At 51.7% G+C, this 15387-nt stretch overlaps 1 protein-coding gene across 3 annotated transcripts in view; it reads left to right on the top strand.

The window, feature by feature from the left end:
* Positions 1 to 15387, top strand: part of FBXO42 (F-box protein 42) — a 35858-nt gene that overhangs the window by 2378 nt on the left and 18093 nt on the right. For 2 of the 3 annotated variants that reach the window (XM_033519261.1, XM_015648521.3), the window contains exons 2-4: positions 6664 to 6933; positions 9046 to 9162; positions 13557 to 13691. In XM_033519261.1, coding sequence (XP_033375152.1) covers positions 6681 to 6933; positions 9046 to 9162; positions 13557 to 13691 — 505 coding nt within the window. In that variant the 5' untranslated portion in view covers positions 6664 to 6680. Of the gene's footprint in view, positions 1 to 1290; positions 1438 to 6663; positions 6934 to 9045; positions 9163 to 13556; positions 13692 to 15387 lie in introns of those variants that run through there. The other variant, XM_033519260.1, reaches the window with a different exon arrangement.

The raw sequence follows: 15387 nt of genomic DNA, 5'->3' as shown, positions 1-15387 counted from the left end.
CAGCGTGTACGATTTTGAATTTTAGTTCGAGTTTATTGCCTGGGACTCCGTTTTTCGCTGTGTTTGGCTGCAGGAGCAGCCCCTGAAGGAAGCTCACCCACAGGACACGTGTTCCTGCCCTGCCTGGGCTTGGAATGAAGGTGGGGTTGGTTTATTCCCACTGCTGAATGTGTGTGACCTTTGATTTGGGGATTTCAGCCTCTGCATCACCTTCTGGAGAGGTGTTTGCTCCCAGGGAGAGCTGGGATGCGGTGCTCATCCCATCCTTAATCCCAGGAAACGTGAGGCATGCAGCAGTCTGCACATCTGCCGGGAGTGCCAGCGGCGGCAGGTTTGGAGTGCGAGCTGGGGATGGGCTGGCTGTGCATTCCCAGCACATGGCTGATCCCTGGAGTTCTGTTCCCAGGGCTTCCAGGAGGCGCTGGCTTTGGGCACAGCCCGCTTCCACCCCAGCCACTTCCACAGGATGTGAGCGAGGGCTGCTGGAAAAGGCTTCCCACTCTCTGTGTAAACAGAGCTGCGCCTCCAAGGGAAGTGATTTTTCCCTGTGTGTTCCGTCAGGGCAGGCTGTGTTGGAAAACATCCATTCAGGATTTTCCTGAGGCTGGAGGTGGGTAAGCTTTGGGCTTTGACTTGGGAACGGCAGCATCACCTGGAGATGGCTGTGAGGGCTTAGGAAAGGTGTTGGAGCTGGAGCCAGGTTTGGCCCAGATCCGGATAAAAGCTGGAAAGAGGCCTCTGGGAACTGCTGATGTTTCTCCAGGGGTTGTTTCTCCAGGGGTTGTTTCTCCAGGGGTTTTTCTCCAGGGGTTGTTTCTCCAGGGGTTGTTTCTCCAGGGGTTGTTTCTCCAGGGGTTTTTCTCCAGGGGTTTTTCTCCAGGGCTGTTTCTCCAGGGCTGTTTCTCCAGGGCTGTTTCTCCTTTCAGAGCGCGTTTCCCACCCCGAGCAGTGCCACTGGCGTCTCTCTGGGCTGTCCCCAGCAGTATCCAGGCTGTGCTGCCAGGAGCAGCCAGCACAGCTTGTGATGGAGTTGGGAAATCCAGGTCAGAATTCCTTTTGAACTCCCTGCGTTGCTGGATCAAAGCAGAGCAGGGGTGACACATCCACGTGAAAATCGCGGCTCGTGTCGAGCAACCTGCAGGAATCAGGGCTCTTCCCATTGGGAATTTGCTGTTTCAGGAGCTGCTCTGGACTCTGTTCTCTCCCCCATTTCGATGGTAATCTTTAAATATTTGTATTTGCTTACTGAACTCCCACTGCAACATCTGTGACTGCGAATCCTCATTTTCCCCCCAAGGGAAACATGGATGCAGTTCAGGCACCAGCAACTGGCAGTTCCAATGCACTGCATCTCTCCCTGGCTTCCAGAATTCTTTGGAAGTATTTCCCTGCCTCATTTTGTCTTGTGCAAGTTTTTTTCATAATTTGAGGCTTCAGGTGAGTTGGCAGAGCTGCTTTTGTTTATTTGGAGCTTTTCTTTCCAGGCCAGGGTGGATGAGGCTTGGAGCAAATCTAGGTGGTGTCCCTGTCCATGGCAGGGAATGGAATGAGTTTTAAGGTCCTTTCTAACCCAAACCATCCCATGATTTTGACTCCCATTAGGTTTCAGTGGGCAGAAGATCATCTCTGGTTTGAGGAGTGGTTTGGGGTTTTCTGGGTAAAAAGCAGCCCAGAAATGTCAGAACCTGGCTGTGAAGTTGGGCTGGCTGCAGGAAGAGCTGTCCCTCCCCAGACTTCTCACTGCAGGGAATCTGGGACACGGGTTAATCATTCCAGCTGGGGTTTTGTCACTCTGGAGAGCCTGCAGTGTGATTTATTTGTGCTTTAAAAGAGGCTCATGAACCTTCTGGGTGCAGTTATCCTTGTGCTGAGCTTCCAGGGAAGGGGCTGGCCGTGAGAATCGCTGCCTTTTCTTGTCCCTGGTGCTGGAGCCTTTTGCCACCTGCCCAAAACACCTGGAAGGAGAGAACCAGGTGCAGCATCACTCATCCATTGTGGAATTTCTGCAGTCAGTTCCTCCAACCTTTGATCCATCCTGCTCTTCCCAGAGCTGCTGTTGGGCCGGGTGTTTTCTTCCCCAGTCCCAGCAGCTGCTGGCAATTCCTGAAACCTCCCAGACTCTCAGGTTTCTGCAGAGTTGTGTCTCAGGAGGGGCACAGGGGATGCTGTGGCTGCTCTGGACAGGATTCCTGGATGCTCTGGGATCCCAGGGTTCCTGGATGTGATGTGAGGGAATTGCTCCGTTCTGCTCGGGTCAGTGCTGGTTAATGCTCCTTGTTGGGGTGACAGGATGGTAACAAAGGAACACCTTGGGGATCTCATTTTGTCATTGAATGGTAGAGATGAACTTGAAATTTGCACAATTTCCCTGAATTTTTGTTTGCTGATTCACGTATTATGGATTTGACTGTGCTTTTTTGTCATATCTTTCTCAGTGTTTGATATTTAGGCTCCCTAAAGAGCCAGGCTTGAGCACAAAGGATGGAAGGAGAGCTCCTGCTTTCCTCATCCCCAATATCCAGTGCTTCTGCTTCTCCCTGCATTGCCTTTCCCCTTAGCTGAGGAATAAGAAAATCCTGTACAAAACAAGAGCAAATGCTCTCATTTATTCCACTCAAATGAGTGGAAACTGCAGCAAATCCTCTCCTCCAGCCCCTTGGGTGGGTCAGACTCATTAAATCTGTTTCCAGTGGAATCCCTGGCTTGTGTTTTCCTGTTGTGGCTCAGTTGTGGCTGGGGTTTGCTGGTGGTTTGTGGGTGCTGTTCCCAGCCCCTCACACCTCCCTGTGCTGGGATTCCCTGTGCATTTAACCCCGTTTCTGCCTCTTTTTTACCTGTCAGAAAATCGGGAATTGAGGCATCCAGTGTGCTTTGGGTGGTGTTTGTTTTGGTGTCAAACCCTTTCCTAAGACATTTCCACATCTTTCATTTGGTTATTCCGCCCGGGCAGTTGGACCTGGACACGGACATTGGGCTGGATGGAAATCCAGAATTTACAGAGTTGTGTTTTCAGGCTGATTTTTCACATGAGCAGGAGCGAGCTGGATTTAGGTCAGTGGCTGTGTTCTCCTCACACTTCTGTTCGAAATTCCCTTCATTTGCGTGCATGAGCCCATTTCAGTGACTTTGGGAGGTTCCAGGTGTTGTAGAACTCCGGGAATGCTGTGACACTCTCACAGGCTGTCCAAACAATTATCCCAGATTTCCAACTCCTGATGTGCTCCCCTGACGAAGGAAAGGCTGACAGCAATTCCCAGGATCTCCCAGTGTTTGCTCAGCATTCCCAGTCAGGAATCCTTGCCAATAAATCATCCTGAGGAGGTTTGGTTAAATGTTTTTATCCTTTAAAGTTCATCCTCCTACAGCAGATGTTACACCAGGAGGAGCAGCTGCCCTTTCCCTTGAAAAACTCAATTTTCCAGCCTTTTATTTACTTGCCACGGGGTTATTCCAGGTTTTGGGGCTCGCAGATGGAGCAGGGAGAAGCTGAGGTGAGGATAACCGGGATCCAGGGCTTGGCAGGGGCCGGCAGAGGGAGTGTGCGAGCCCGAAATCCTCCCGAATTCCTAAATTCAGGGGATTTCGGGAGCACGGGAATGGGGAACAGCCGATTATTGCACCCCAGCAGCTCCTCTTGTGCTGCCAGGGCTTAGCAAGGCAGCTTTGGGCAGGACTCAAACAAATCCAGCTCTTTTAGGGGTAATAACACTGTCCAAAAAACATGGAAATTCTCCTAACTCCAAATACATCCCTAACAAGTGGAGGGGTTGGTGGATGGTGGAGATTTGGGCTTCTTTTCATGGCATTCTGAATGGGGTATTTTAGGATTGTCTTTTTTGGTGTGGAAAGGGAAATACAGAACTCACAGGAATTGTGTTTTCAGACTTGTTTTGCATGTGAGCAAAACCAGGCTGGATTTTGGGGCAGTTGAAGTGTTTTCCTTGTGGTTCCATTATAAATTTCCTGCATATTTATTAAGATCTATTAAGATTTTTATTAAGCTTTGGAGCCATTTATGAGGTTTTATAATTATAATTATTATTATTTCCCTACATGCACCTCAAGTGTGGTGTCATTAAACTCTGCTGCTTCCCCTTTTCCTGTGAACCCCACACCAAAACATCCCTCAAACACCAGCTCCCTGATTTGTGTTCCACCAGTAAATCCAGGATAAATCCCCTCCACGTTTTCATTCTGGTTTTCAGTGCATTTACTTTGTGGGAAAACACATTCAGCAGGATTTATTCGTAAGTTGCTTTGCTGTTTGTGCAATAAATCCTGCTTTGTAATGTCACATTGCTGCTTATTTTTTAATTGAAACCTTGGAAAGAAACGAGCAGGAATCTGGAATAGCAGAGGGTCGGTGATCACTGGGCTGGGAGGAATTCCTGGGATGTTGGTACCTTTTTATTACAGAAATATCAACCAAAATTCAGCTGTTCTAGGATGATGGGCAGCAGTAAAAATGACATAATTTGGGATTTTTTCCCAAAGCCTCTAAACCTCGCTGTTCTAACAGGCAAAACCATCACAGGGAGGTTGTACAGACAGAGAAATACTGGAATTTTCAACCCTGTGGATGGAATTTAGGAATCCTTTCTTTTCCTGGGTGACTTGTATGAAAGAAAACCAATTTCCTCTTGGGAAAGAAGGGGGGAAAGCCCTTCTTGGAATCCCTCTTGGAACTGCCTGTTTTGCAGGGATAAGGAGCATCCCTGGTGCCAGAATTCCCGAGGTTTCACTCTGCAGAACCCTCCTGCTCTGGGTTCTGGCACAAAACCTCCAGGGGAGCTGCTCAGAGGGACAGGGATGGAGGGACAGAGCCTGCTGCCCTTCTGCACCCCGAGCCGTGCTAGGATGGAAGCACAGGCACTTCCTCAGCCATGGATGCCTTTGGAAAAAGCCCCACCCTCCATTCTTCCATTATCTTTTAGCACAGCTCCACTTTTCCCTTTTCCCCCACTTCCCATCCCTCAGTCCCCGGGGAGCGGTGCGAGTTGTGAGGCAGCGTTTGGGTTCCAGCCTCCCCTGTCACAGCAGGGATTTCTGAGCTGGGAGATGCCGTGGGCTGGGATGATGAGGGCTGGGATGATGAGGGCTGGGATACCCTGGGCTGGGATGATGTGGGCTGGGATGATGAGGGCTGGGATGATGAGGGCTGGGATGCCCTGGGCTGGGATGCCATGGGCTGGGATGCCATGGGCTGGGGTGCCAGCTTCTGCCATGCTTCCTCCCAAAGATTGGGTTTTCCAAAGGAACCTGACAGTGCTGGGGGCTGATGCTGTCACCTGTTGTTTTCCTGGGTTTAATCTTCCAGTTCCGTTGGTTGCCATGGAAAGCTTTCCATGTGTCTGTGTCTCCACTGCCTGCCATTCCCACAGCGTGGGAAAACCCTGGCTTGGGAGTGACAGCTCAGGTTATTCCTGATAAATAAACCACATTTATAAATCAGCTGAATGACCCAAGCTGATGTGGTTTAATGGGGTTTGTTTATCAGTGTATTTCTTTATCAGGATATTTCTATATTGGGATATTTATCCTGTTGAGTAACCCATGTTAAACACCAATAACTTAAATTCCTTCCAGCTGTATTCTCTGGGATGGTTAGGGTTTGAAAAAAATAATGATATTGTCCTTTTATTGGAGGATGCTGGGGAAAAGCTGTGTCTTGTGTTCCCTGTTGAGGAGCTGCTTTGCTTCCTGGCTTGCTGCAGGTTGGGTTTATCCCATGAGCTGTGTGGATCTGGCAGTTCAAGCTCACCCTGCTTTGGGTCCTTTCCTTGTGCTGGGAAAGGATAAAAAGGGAATTTCTGGGCAGGAAAGGCCCGTGTCATCCCCAGGAGCTGTTCCTGTGGCTTGGGCTGTTGATCCAGCAGCAGCTGCCTGCCTTGCTCTCCACTCAGGCACCTCGGGAAGGAAAAGTGCTGCTGCTGTCCTCAGGACAGGCTGGCTGCTCCCCAGGAGAGGGAGCCCAGGGGTTTGTCCTGCAGTGACAGGCATGGATTTAACCTCACACAGTGCCAGCTGCCCAAATTGGACACAGCCCCTCGTTAAGGTGGATTTATTCCACGATACCTTTCTGTCATCGAGGTATCACCTTACACTTGGGATGTTGGGAATAGTTGGAGGTACAACCTCTGCTATCCCAGCCTTCCATCAGCAGTAAATCCCAGGGGGATTTGCTTTCCTCACCTTCTGCCAGCCAGGGCTGTGTGCAGGTATTCCACAAATAACAGGGAAAAGGAGGGTGAAAATCAGGCAGGGAATTTTCCCCCAGAAGGAGCTGTTTGGGGTGGAACAGCCTCGCTGGCAGAACAGGTTCCACAGGGTGGAGGGGCTGTGAATGTGGTGGTGATCCTGGCTCACCTGGGGTGAAATTCCACAGAGATCCTGTCCCCATCCCAGCTGGGCAGGGCAGGGTGATGTCTCCTCGTGCCCAGTGAGGGAGCAGCAGCTCCAGGGCTTTGCCTTTGGCTCTGTGCTTCCCACTGGAGGCAGGGTGGGGAGAGATGGAGTGAAAAAAGCTGTTCCTAAACCACCCTCAGCTACTGCAAAACCAACATCCTGCACTCTGATTGCCGTGCCAGAGCCCTGTGGTGTGACACACAGCTCTCAGTGCATTCGTGACCCTCCCTGTGACCTCCCCACTGTCCCTTTTCCCAGCTGTGACGTGGGATGCCATGGCCAGCTCCTCGGACAGTGACGACGATGGCTTCATGGCCGTGGATCCAGAGGACGCCGCAGTGGAAGGGACGATGGAGCAGGAGGATGAGCCCCACACTGAGCTGGAGGTGGAGGAGCCCAGGCCCAGCTCCAGATCGATGCTGGAGCTGCCAGAAGAGGTTTTGGAATACATCCTGTCCTTCCTCTCTCCCTACCAGGAGCACAAAACCGCCGCCCTTGTCTGCAAACAGTGGTATCGACTGATCAAAGGTACAAGTGATGGCAGTGCGTTTCTTTAATTGTGGGATTTGGAGCCCAGCTCTCTTTTACCTCTGCCTCTTGTTTTCCCCCCAAACTCTGAAATCTGACTGCTGAGAAATCCTGACAGCCATGGGGCTTTGCTCAAAGCAGGCCTGTGGCTGTGCAGGATTGAACCCCTCAGCCTCTCTCAGCGTAGAAAACCCACAGAGGCCACAAATTCCCATCCTGGAAGTGTCCAAGACCAGACTGGATGGGGCTTTGAGTGAGCTGGGGTAGTGGAAGGGCCTTGGCAGGGGCTGGATGAGCTTTGAGGTCACTTCCAGCCCAAACTGAAACAAAGGCCAAGCCCCACAGCAGAGCAGCTCCTTTGCTGCCTTTGGATGCTCCCAGTGCTGCACCGGTGACCTTGGATTGCAGCCTCCTCCCCAGACCCAGTGTCCCATGGCTGATGTGGCTTTAACTCAGTAATTCACATTCCCAAAGCTGCTGCTGTCAGCTGGAAACAACCCCAGCTCTGCCTGAGATAAGTGGAATATAAAATCTGTGTGAGTGGAGATGTGCATGTTCCAGCTTCCTGGAAGAGTAGCCCAGAGACACAGATCCTTCCTTTGCCTCCGCACAGCGTTCATCCCAGAGCCTCCTGGGGGTGTTTTCATGCTGGAGAAGTGTGATACAGCAAATAAAGGAGGGAAAAATTGGACAAGGATACAAGCAGAACCTTCTGCTTGGTTTTATTTTAATATACTGGGTGATTTCTGGTACGGTTCTGTTGGGTGCACACTTTAATCACGAGCTTCATTTAAAAACCAAGGAGTTTCAGATGAGAGCTGTTAAATTCTAGGAAATGGGACAAGGGGAACGTGTTCCTTCTGGAAAGCAGGAGCAGGTGTCAGGTGAGGAACGCCCTTGGCAGTTTGTGATGGCTCATTTATGGATTCTCCTCATCTGAAAGCATGGCTCACATCCCAGGCATTTCCCACTTTGCCAGAGCTGCACAGGCTGGGGGTTAAAATCCCCCAGTTAGCCCAGCAGGGACCACGGCCCAGTGCATCATTTTGGGGCAGCAGCTGCCCCCAGCCCTGGGGAAGGGCCTTTCCCAGGTGGGTGTGTGGCTGTTTCCTAGAGTGGGCTGCAGAGGATGCAGCTGGGATGGACAAACGTCTGGGACTCACCCCAGAGGGCTGTGGGAAACATCCCTGGAGCTGAGGGATGAGCAGCCCGAGGCACGGCGTGGCTGTGGGCTGTGTCACCCCTCAGGGGACAAGTGGTGCAGAGCAGCTGGGCCCTTCTGGGGCAATTCCAGCCAGAAAAGGGTTTGGAGCCAGCACCTGTGAGCTGTGCCCAGGGAGGTCACTGGAGGTAAACAATTGCTCCGTGTTCTCCTGGTTCATTTTTCCTGTTTGCCAGGATACATCTGCCGTGCAGTCCTGGATCTCACCTTCCCTTTCCCGTGTGACTCTCGGGCATCAGCTCCTTGAGGCCCCCAGGCTTTATTTTTTTTTATTTTAAAAATCCCTTCCTGCTTTGTATTCCGGAGTGGGATTTCTTGCTGGGGGTGTTCCTGGCACAGGGAAAACCCTTGGCAGGTTGTGGCATCGTCAGTGCAGGTGCCACCAAGCGTCTGCTGAGCTGCAGAATCCTTCTCCAGAGCCTTTTGTCTCCTCAGGGAGCAGCCTCTCACCCCTCATACAGAATTAGTGGCAGCCTTGGAGCATCCCTGCTGACTTTTATCACTGATGTCTCCCCTCTCTGACTTTTTTCACATCCCAGGGCAGTAGCTGCATTCACACTCTTAAAAATTGATTATTGCACTGAGGTTCCTTGTGGGAAGGGAAGCTGCCCCTCGGGGTGTGATGAGGGAACAAGGGTGCAGCACACAGGGCTGCACACAAGCTCTCCCAAGCATCCCAGTGCTTCCTTCCTTTCCCAAAGGCTCTGCTTCCCAAGCTGGAGCTGCCAGGGATGTGGTGACCCAGCCACACTGCTGATTTCCACATTTGCAGAGTTCCCTTGTCTTTATTCTCTCTAATCCCCCTCATCCCCAGCGTTTCTAAGGCAGGCACGGGGGTTTGGAGCTGCTGTGGCTGTGCTGACACTGTTTTTGTGGTGTTGTGTCCCCAGGTGTGGCCCATCAGTGCTACCACGGCTTCATCAAGGCAGTGCAGGAAGGGAACATCCAGTGGGAGAGCCGCACGTACCCCTACCCCGGCACCCCCATCACCCAGCGCTTCTCACACAGTGAGTATCCCCTGCAATCCCCCTGCAATTCCCTCTGCAATCCCCCTGCAATCCCCCTGCAATCCCCCTGAAATCCCCCTGAAATCCCCCTGCAATCCCTGTGGGAGCTGCCTCTCATCACCACTGGTGTTCAAACAACCCACCCTGTTCAATCCCACCCTGTTCAATCCCACCCTGTTCAATCCCACCCTGTTCAAATCCCACCCTGTTCAATCCCGCCCTGTTCAATCCCGCCCTGTTCAAACAAAAGGGAGCAGCTCAGTCAACAGCACCACTCAGTGTTTGTGTGAATTCTGGAAGAGAATTCTGGAAGAGAATCTCCTGAGATTCTGGAAGAGAACAGAAAGGGAAAAAGATACCTGAAGCCTTTGAGGGAAAGATGGGAATAAACCCCATTCTTTGGAGTGCAGTAGCACTGAGCTGCCCCAGCTCCAGCAAAAACAAAACACAACAAAAATTCCACCTTGTGGCTCCAGCACGGGGTCAGAGCCCTCTGGGGTCCAGCTCTTCCAGGAAGCAAATTGCATTTTTCTAAGGGGAGATAAAGACAGTGCAAGCCCTGCCATTCCCAGAGCAGCAGGCATCGCATTTTCATCTTCCCAAGCAATAATTTATGAGGCAGCCGCTGCCTCCTGCCAAGACAAGTCCGGGAGACGCTGTGGGGAGCTCTGGTGAAGTCATTGTGCTCTGCCAGATATCCTCACCCTCCCTAAGGATGAAAAGGCTCCGCAGTTCACAGCTCATTTTTAGCAGCCTTAGTGAAGTGCTTATTAATGACTTCACATTTGCATGTATTTCCCTTCAATTTTAGCAGTTTTTGTGACTGCCCAGAGCTCAGGCCAGCTAGAAATTCCCTGGAAAAGGCTCAGAGTTGCCCCAAAGAGCAATGTGTGTTCTTTCCTTTATCCTGCTGCCTGCCACGAGCTTCCTGGCTCCAGAGTGAGTTGTCTCCCTAAATCCACTGCCCTCGGAGCATGTAATCCACATTAGCCTCGCTCGGTGACAGTGCCCTGGCTCTGCTGGCCCCGCTGGCCACGGCAGCGTTATTAATGCACTTTGTGGGCACAAAACTAATCTGGATTAACTTGTTTGCTGACTTAAACGGATTGGTTTGTGAGCAGCTGCCCAGATCTGCAGGCTCTGCTTTCCCTGCGGCAGCGCTCCGTGCCTGCGGGCAGGATTCCAGCGCCAGAGCAAAGCTACAAATCACCAATTCCGGAAAGTTAAACTGAATCTCTGAACCCTCACCTAAAATCCCAAGGGATGACTGGGAGCTGAGGTGGAGGGAAGAGAGGTTTGGGCAGTGGGGAGGACTCACAAAGCCCTTTTTGAGGGATGAGCGATGCGCCAGTTTTTGTGGGAAGACGTCATCGCCCAGGCATGAGCCAGTGCTGCCATCAAAGCTCCGTCTGGGGCTGGCTCTCTCTTCCAAGAATGATTAGAACTGTCCCAGAAGTGCTCACAGGGAGCACAAACCGACAAGGAGGAGAATTTTAAGCAGCTGGAGGTCAACCTGTGTGCTGTCAGTCCTGGAGGGAGGAAGGGCAGAAGTGCTTGATAAGGAATAATGAATGGAAGGTGCTGCCGTGGGAGCCTGGCAGGGATCACACAGCTGAGGACATGTCAGAGCATTTCACTGAAACTGCAGAACTTCAGGGCAGGAAATATCAATAATTCTGAGTGTTCAGAGGCAGAAATCCTCCATATTTGGGGTTTTTTTTTTGGGTGATGTTTGCAGGAGTCACTAAGTTGTTTTATGGATGAACCTGTGAGGTCGAGCAGGGCGATGAGTCACGGGGTGAAATCACTGCCCGCAGTCGGAAAAGCACGTCAGGAGGCTGAGGAATGCAGAAACGGAAAGGCAGCAAAGGAATGCTGACCATTGTGCCAGGGATATCGATCCTCTGCTGGAGGAGTGACTAATTTTAAGCACTGATTTATTGTTTTTGTTTCCAGGGAGCCTGGGGTTGGTGGCACCACCGGGCTAAGTAATTAGAGCAATTTGTGGGTTGGACAAAGCCGCTGGGAGCGGTGAGAGCTGGAATGTTTGTTTTACAGGATGGGCTGCTCCTGGAGCAGAGCTGCAGCTCCTCCCAGCACCCAGCCTTGCTCAATATCCCTGGATTTTGGGCTGCACCCAGGCCCTGCACTGCAAGGAGCAGGACAGTGGAGTTTAGGGAGTGAGGTAATAACAGGTGGAGATGGAGGGAGATGGGAAAGCTGGGGGCGTTCACCTGAGGAGAGGAAAAGGCTCCAGGGAGAGCTCAGAGCCCCTTCCAGTGTCTGGAGAGGGACTGGGAACAAGGGATGGAGGGACAGGACACAGGGAATGGCTCCCAGTGCCAGAGGACAAGGTTAGATGGGATCCTGGGCAGGAATTCCTCCCTGTGAGGGTGCCCAGAGCAGCTGGGGCTGCCCCTGGATCCCTGCAAGTGCCCAAGGGATGTCACCCTCCAACCCAAGGACCGTGTGGGGATGGGATTTACAGCCCAGCCGGCTCCTTCCCATCTCTCCAGTGGGAAATACAACCCTTGAACCCTTGGATGGGTTGATTTATTTCATGTTCTCCACCTTTCAGAAGGCAAGTTCTTTGATTACGGTGAAGGGGGGATGTGCTTTCCATTTGGTTTTCCCTTCCCAGTCATCTCAGCTTTTATCAGCTGCTGCAGGTGAAAATCTGTGGTGGTTCATTGCTCAGGACAGGGGAGTCAGGAGCTGGTCAGAACTCTCTCTCTGAGCATCAGTGTCTTCAAACATCAGAATTATTGATTCATTTCCAAAAATAAGCCACTTCTGCAGTGCTGAAACTCTGGTGGTCACTGAATTCTGCTGGGACATGGAAAAAAAAAAAAACCCCAGCTAAATCCATTCATTGTTTCCACACAAAAATAACCCTAAAACCATCAGGGATGTGCACAAATTCCCCCTGATTTATTCTAGACCTGATATAAAACTATATATAAACATATCACAGAATATCCTGAGCTGGCTCCACAAGGATCATCAAAGTCCAGCTCCTGGCACAGAACAGCCCCAACAATCCCACTGTGGAATCCCTCCAGGCTGGAATAAAATGCAGTTTTCATTGGGCTTGCTTTTTCCTATTTTTCCCTATTTTTTTCCCCCCTCAAGCTGCTCTGCCTTCCTTATCTTCAGCAGCTTAAAATTACCCTAAAAACGAAATATGAAAGCACAGTCCCAGTGATTTTGCTGTGGGGTTATTCCAGATGGAATTGTACAGGAAACCTGGAATTCTCCAAGGCAGAGCCCTCCCTGCTCCACCTTTCAGTTCTCTCTTGCCAGAGGTGCCTGGATGCTACAAACACCTCCATGGATTTTGTTTTGGGGCCAAAATCTCTTGATTTGGTATCTTTGAGTTCCCTCCCTGTTCCCCATCTCGCTGCCTCATCCTTTCCCCCAGGGAGCAGAGGGAGTGCCCGTGGCTGCTCCTGTGTTTTAGTGGAGTTTTTTAAATGAAAATGAAATTTTCATTTCATTTAAATGAAAAATAAATCGTTTTTAAATGAAATCCTGAAAAGAGAACAAACCCCCAGCCCTGGGTGCACAGGGTCTGTGAGCTGTGTGAAGCAGCTCAGGGAAGGTCAGCGAGCTGAGGGCCTTAATCACAGCTAAGCTAATTAATTACAGGCTTCTAAAGCAGTTTTCTCTGCACTTTGAGGAGCTCTGCCTGAGGGGATAATACTCTTGGGAAGTGAAGCTGGAGCTTCACCCTGCTCGGGGATACCCTGTGGTTCCAGGCAAGCCTGGCTGCTTTTCTGCAGGGAGGAAAGGAAAGAGCCTGATCTGAGTGTGGGGCACAGGACAGGGACAGGGACAGGGACAGTGTGAGCAGTGACAGTGTGAGCACAGGACAGTGACAATAACTGTGTGAGCACAGGACAGTGACAATAACTGTGTGAGGCACAGGACAGTGACAATAACTGTGTGAGCAGTGACAATACCCATGTGTGCAGTGACAATAACCGTGTGTGCAGTGACAGTGACAATACCCATGTGGACAGTGACAATACCCATGTGAGCAGTGACAATACCCATGTGAGCAGTGACAATACCCATGTGGGCAGTGACAGTGACAATACCCATGTGAGCAGTGACAATAACTGTGTTTGGGCAGTGACAGGAGCTGTGTGAGCACAGGACAGTGACAATAACTGTGAGCAGTGACAATACCCATGTGAGCAGTGACAATAACTGTGTTTGGGCAGTGACAGGAGCTGTGTGAGCACAGGACAGTGACAATCCCCATGTGGACAGTGACAATAACTGTGTGTGGGCAGTGACAGTGACAATACCCATGTGAGCAGTGACAATAACCATGTGAGCAGTGACAATAACTGTGTTTGGGCAGTGACAGGAGCTGTGCTCTGCTGCAGGTGCGTGTTACTACGATGCCAACCAGTCCATGTACGTGTTTGGGGGCTGCACCCAGAGCAGCTGCAACGCCGCCTTCAACGACCTCTGGAGACTCGACCTCAACAGCAAGGAGTGGATCCGGCCCCTGGCCTCAGGTGAGCCCTGGCAGCTCCCCCCACACCTCATCCCTCCTTCCCATGGCTCAGGTTCCGTGTTTCCATGTGTGGCTGAGCTGTGTCCCTCTGGGATTGAGCTGTGTCCCACTGGGATTGAGCTGTGTCCCTCTGGGATTGAGCTGTGTCCCACTGGGATTGGGCTGTGTCCCACTGGGATTGAGCTGTGTCCCTCTGGGATTGAGCTGTGTCCCTCTGGGATTGGGCTGTGTCCCTCTGGGATTGAGCTGTGTCCCACTGGGATTGGGCTGTGTCCCACTGGATTTGGGCTGTGTCCCACTGGATTTGGGCTGTGTCCCACAGAAATGTGGGGTTTGTGGCAGAATCCGTGTTCTCAGTGCTGCTCTGAGGGGTCTCCTCAGCAGCTGCTGGTCTCTGTTGTGCCACCAGAGCCTGTGTTGAAAAGGCTGAGATAATCAGGATTGTTCAGCCTTGGAAAGGCTGAGTTGGGATTGTTCAGCCTGGAGAAGGCTGAGAAAGATGTGATGATTGTTCAGCCTGGAGAGGCAAAGGCTCCAGGGAGAGCTCAGAGCCCCTTCCAGTGCCTGAAGGGGCTCCAGGAGAGCTGGAGAGGGACTGGGGACAAGGGATGGAGGGACAGGACACAGGGAATGGCTCCCAGTGCCAGGGAGAGATGGGATATTGGGATATTCCTCCCTGGCACAGGTGCCCAGAGCAGCTGGGGCTGCCCCTGGATCCCTGGCAGTGCCCAAGGCCAGGCTGGAGTGAGCTGGGGTAGTGGAAGGTGTCCTGCCCGTGGCAGGGGTGGCACTGGGTGTGTTTTAGGTCTCATTCCATGATTCCATGGCGAGAGTCATTGTCCCAAAGCCGAGATTTTCTCTGCTCATTCCAGTGGCTCCCACTCCAGGTATTTTGGGGAGTGGAGCAGACAAGCCCATGCAGGTGGGAGAGCGTGGGAAAGCAGGTTTGTTCCTGCTGTCCAGGCAGGAAAACACAACAGATTATTTCCCACACTGTTTCTGGTGCTGGAAATGTCACCCACAACGGTTTGGTTTTTTCCTTTCAATTCCTGAGTTCCGCTAAAATAACTCTGAGGAAAGCAGAAAAATTGGGGGAAGCTCTTGGGGCAGGGGGGAGAAATCAGTGTTCAAGCAGCTGTTCTGGCAGGGGGAAGGAGAAAAGGAGCTCAGCATCCACCAGCATTCCTTGCTGGGCACAGAATTCCCTGTCCTGTGCTCTGAGTATTGTGGACTGCTCAGATATTGTTCAAATTATTTCCTTGTCTGGCGCTTGAAGTCCTCCAGAATTGAGGGGACGAGGAAATAGAGGTGGGGATGGATATAGAGGGAGATGGGAGAGCTGGGGGTGCTCACCTGGAGAGGAGAAGGATCCAGGGTGACCTCAGAGCCCCTTCCAGTGCCTGCAGGGGCTCCAGGAGAGCTGGAGAGGGACTGGGGACAGGTCCCAGGTGCTGGTGTCACCCAGCTGTGAGCAGCTCACTCTTGGTGCTTGGGTCCCCACCCACACTTGGGAAGTGTGGTGTTCCTGTTCTGATTTTTGTGTCACACAAAAATCCTTGTGACCTGTGTGACTCCCACAGGGGACAGTTAAGGAGTTGTGGATTTAAACGGGGGGAACACGAACCCCACCCCTCCAGACCATCCATCCTTCCTGCTGGAGCTCTCCCCGTGCTCGGGGCTGCAGAGGGGAGGATGAA

Source organism: Parus major, chromosome 21 (assembly GCF_001522545.3).
Source record: "Parus major isolate Abel chromosome 21, Parus_major1.1, whole genome shotgun sequence".
NCBI classification, from domain to species: domain Eukaryota; kingdom Metazoa; phylum Chordata; class Aves; order Passeriformes; family Paridae; genus Parus; species Parus major.
Note: the sequence above shows the minus strand (reverse complement) of the source record. Positions and strands in the feature narration are given on the sequence as shown.